Source organism: Cyprinodon variegatus, unplaced genomic scaffold, assembly GCF_000732505.1.
Source record: "Cyprinodon variegatus isolate N-32 unplaced genomic scaffold, C_variegatus-1.0 Scaffold65, whole genome shotgun sequence".
Taxonomy (NCBI): Eukaryota; Metazoa; Chordata; class Actinopteri; order Cyprinodontiformes; family Cyprinodontidae; genus Cyprinodon; species Cyprinodon variegatus.
Genome location: NW_015150518.1, coordinates 1,154,075 through 1,158,312, shown reverse-complemented (window position 1 = coordinate 1,158,312; position 4,238 = coordinate 1,154,075). Strand labels below are relative to the sequence as shown.

At 44.5% G+C, this 4,238-nt stretch overlaps 1 protein-coding gene across 1 annotated transcript; it reads right to left on the bottom strand.

Annotated features, from left to right (window-relative positions):
• Positions 1 to 266: 266 nt before the first annotated feature.
• On the bottom strand, positions 267 to 2,681 carry ppp1r3c (protein phosphatase 1 regulatory subunit 3C). Its single transcript, XM_015371776.1, has 2 exons — positions 2,555 to 2,681; positions 267 to 2,330 (listed from the first exon to the last, which is right to left on the bottom strand). Exons 1-2 carry the CDS (start codon positions 2,566 to 2,568, stop codon positions 1,316 to 1,318), a joined length of 1,029 nt encoding a protein of 342 aa, XP_015227262.1. The 5' UTR covers positions 2,569 to 2,681; the 3' UTR covers positions 267 to 1,315.
• Between the last annotated feature and the right edge of the window lie 1,557 nt (positions 2,682 to 4,238).

Genomic DNA, 4,238 nt, shown 5'->3' with positions numbered 1-4,238 from the left:
CAAAAATAAATCTTTTGGCTTCTTTTCCATAAGGAGAGTATTTTTAAAGGTTAATATGATATAAAGACATTAAATATGCATCATCTCTATCTGGGTTCTGACTTTTAAGCTTTCGGTAAATAAAGTTAATTAGATAAAGTTAAAATGTCCAGGATGTGTGGGGTCTGCAGAGATCTTAGTTTCACTTTTCCGGACAAGTGATAAAAAAAAAAAAAAAACTTGATTTTCATTTTAATAAAAGACACTGGAAGCACTCATTTGTTAGCACAAATATAGAAATTTATTTTTAAAAAGGAAACACATAACTAACACTAAAGTGAGACTCCAAATGCCGCGGCGTAGACATTTCTTCAGACTGAGAAATAAAACACGACGACAGCTTCAGTGAAGAAACGTCTCCATTGCATTCATACATTCTGTACACATCGTCAACAATTGCACTTAAAAAACAACAAAAACAAAGAGCACATTCAGACTTGACATCATTTCTTTCTTTCTGCACGTACCCCGGAACCTCACACGTTTCCAAACTTCCTCCCTTTCGCGGCTAACCAATCACATTCATTGTCTTTCTTGTGTCAGATCACCTTAATAGCAGCTCAGTTCCTTTATCAACTCACCTCAGAATTACATCACTCAAACACATTTACCAGAGAAACTTGTGCAATTTACATGGAGGGAAAGAAAGGGCTGCATGACTCCATTTTTACAAAAAGCAACTCGATTCTGAATCACATAGGTTCTAAGTTTACACGGAGCTGAAGGTTTAGTGTGCTTTGCTTCATTAAAAATGAATCAGCTGTGTTTTGTGTAGCGGAGAAGCATCGTGTGGCCATGCACTCCCTAAGCTTTCCCTTCAATATGAAGGATTCATTTAGATTTAGTTTCCCTCAGCTTACAGCGTCACATTGAGAAGAGCATCTCAATCAGTGCATGTTTAACTATCCAGCCCTCAAAAAGGGGCCAACAGTCTCTAAATATCTTGTGCACCGTTAGTCTTTTATTTTAGTGGGCAGGCACAAAGAGAAGGCACATTAATATGCTACGATAGAGAACTACGTTTCAGTTGAATTTCCCTGCTGCTCCTCCAGCTTAATCATTCATCAGGCCCAGTGACCGGTTCCAGCGAAAAGCAGGTCAGCTGAGCTGCTTTTTGTCTGATTTGTGTACCTTTGCAGCTAAAAAAAAATCCGTCTGTTTGCTTCAGCGTACTTTGAGTCAGTCCAGCTCAGACCTGGAGCTGGCTTTGGACCGAATGCCCCGTCAGTGTCTGTTATCGGCTGCCAGTGTTGGCTCAGCAAATATCCTAAAGCTTTCACCAGTAAGGCACCGTGTTGTCGATCTGACCCCAGCTCTGCCAGCCAGGAAACAGTCCGCTGGACATGCGTGGGCTGCCGAACTGATCGAACTCCAGCTCCTGGAGCTTCCCGCCCCCCATTTTATGCTCTGAGGGCTTCTCATGAGGAACAGGGGTTCTGTGCACCTCCTCTCTGCTCCAGCCGACGTGTTTCAGAGGGTAGTTCTTGCCCTCGTTATTGTCCCAGAAGGTTTGGCCCTGGACCTTGAAGCAGATGCAGAACTCGACCCGGTTCTGTGGCAGGGTGCGTTCAGGGAGGTCCAGCTCAAAGGCAAAGGTGTCAGTGTCCTGGCAGCCGTAGACGTTGTTCAGGAAGGTGCAGTCGTAATCGGTGAAGGTGGCCCAGGAGTCGTAGGTGACGCGCACCTGCACCGACTTCTCGTAGCCCATGTTCCTGACTTTGATGGTGCCGGTCAGGGAGCGCTCCTGCAGCGAGCAGTTCTCCAAGGAGACACAGTTCCGAATCAGGCGGTTCCGGAAGTCCAGGTAGTCGGCTGAGGGCTGTTTGAAGTCGAGCGCCAGGCTTTGCGGCGAGCTGATCTTTAGATCCATGGTGGCGGTTCCAAGGTCAGTCATCTCAAACTGCAGCTCCTCTGTGATTCTATCAACCGGCTTATTCTGGTACCGCTCGTCGTCGAACTTGGAGAAGACGTGGATGGTGGTGAGAGACAGACCCTTTGTGTCGGCGAACACCACGCTCTTCTTGGTGGGCTTCTTTTTGGACCAGGCCACATGGCTGCTGTCGTCCGCCGCCTTGCGCTGGCTGCTGAGGCAGGGTCGCAGGGGTTGGTAGAGCTGCTGGTTGCAGCTGCGGTTGCTGGACTGGTTGACCCTGTTCTTGGCCCTCTGCAGGTCCCCATAGGAGCTGATAAAGCTTCGGAGAGGAGGCGGAGAGTGGCTGATGTAGAACCTCATGGCTACGTCTGTCATTACTGGGCCAGGCATTGCTGAAGGACTGAAAGATGTGAGCACACTGGGGAAGGGAGAAAACACGGTGAGAAACAGAACGAGATGATTAGACCGTGAAGGAGTGAACAAAGTCTTTAAACTTATTAAAGTTGAATATAAAAGGTTTAGAATGAATTTGAAACCAAAAAGAAAAGTTTTTGGTTTCTACAAAGTCATGCATCAAACTCGAAACTTTCAAACTAAATACCTTCATAAAGAAATAAACTAAATTATTTTACGGTTTCTTACCTTGCAGCACTCATGGAATACTAAAACAGGAACTAAACAAAACTCCAGTGGGAAAATGTTGAATCCCTTTTGCTGTTTGAAGTCTGCAGAGCAGCTTCTGAACTGGCAGGCTGCAGTCACTCCCCTTTCAGTGTCGGGCTTTGCTCAGCACTCTGGGCTTTCAACTGCCACAAGGAGACCATTTGCATAAGCAGTCATCTGGTTCCCTCCGCCAGCCAATTGAAAGACCAGAGGAATTCCTCAGCGGCCAATCCGCTGCGAGCTGACATGGCTGCAGGCCAGCTGATAGGGGGCGTGTCGCCTCATGGTTGAAATTCCTGGGCCTGTTGCCTCAGAGAAGCATGATGGACCCCTGCTGGCGCTGCTGCAGAGGTTTGTCTGCTGAGAGCCGCGTCTCTTCCTGCACACGACTAATAAAACCCATAATAATATTATTCATTTATAAATCATTACATCAAACCACCTAAGAGCAGCACAGCTATGTTAGGTGGTGCCATTCTCAATTCTCAAACAAAAAATAAAATAACCTGAATGGATAAAAAGGTGAAGATCTGTTTTTAGAGCAGCTGACCCCCCCCCCCCGCCTTCAGTGACGTGGCTTTTAATACCTGATGCATTATCCCTGATGAGCCCCTTTGAGCTGCCAGCCACACCTCTTTGCCTAACAAAGCCTCAATCTGCTCACATCTTCATCACCAGACGCTTGATTTGATGTGAAAACAAAGACACGAGTTTCACTTTAAGATGAAACTAAGGAGAAGAAGTTTCATCCCAGCTGTTTTGACTTTCACATCTTATCAGGGAAGGTTTATCCACCATGTTTGCCTCATTGATTTTTAAGCCGGGAGTTAAACATTACCTTCCTAACTGGCCGACTTTGCGGATTATTTTAACTTCTAGCAGAAAATGGGTGAAGGTCTTTTAGCTTTTCTTAGTTTTCGGGGAAGTGTTTGGATTCACTCCACGGTGGATCTTCAGAGGGTCATCCTCACCGCTTTGTTCGTCCTCTCACACTGAGGCTGAGAGGCTAACATGCTGCTGATAGGGGTCATCTTACGGCGCCGCTGGACACCGAGACTTTATCACTTCTACCAATCAATCCAGACTTTATTTATAGGGCAGTCAGGTGGAACAGCTCCTCACTGGTTACAAACAGGAGGATAAAAACACCAGAAGCAAAATCAATAAAACAGAAAAAAGGAGTAAAGGTTGATGAGAAAGACTTAACTATTACACTGCTAAAACGATCTAGAAATAAGTTAAAACTTACATTTAGTGTTTTTACCTTTAAAGGAAACGTTTAATCAGATTCCGAATTCAACACTGGAAAAAATCTAAATCTAGATAAGTCATTTTTTCTTGAATTATGGAGGTAAAATAAACATCTTGCCAATGGAACAAGACAATTTACATTTAAAATTAGAAAACACAGTTGAATTGTCTTATTACAAGTGCATATTATCTAAATATCTTATTTTGAGAGTAAAAATACTCATTCCATTGGCAAATTATCTCATTTACCTTCTCAAATTAAGGGTAAATACATTTAATTTAAGAAAGTTTTACGTAGTTCTAGATCGTTTTTGCAGTGAAACTTCAAATTTTCATTTGAATGTGCTTCACTGGAGGCAGTGGCGGTTCTAGACCAAATGTACCATGGGGCCAGGAGGGGGCCCTGGGTGTT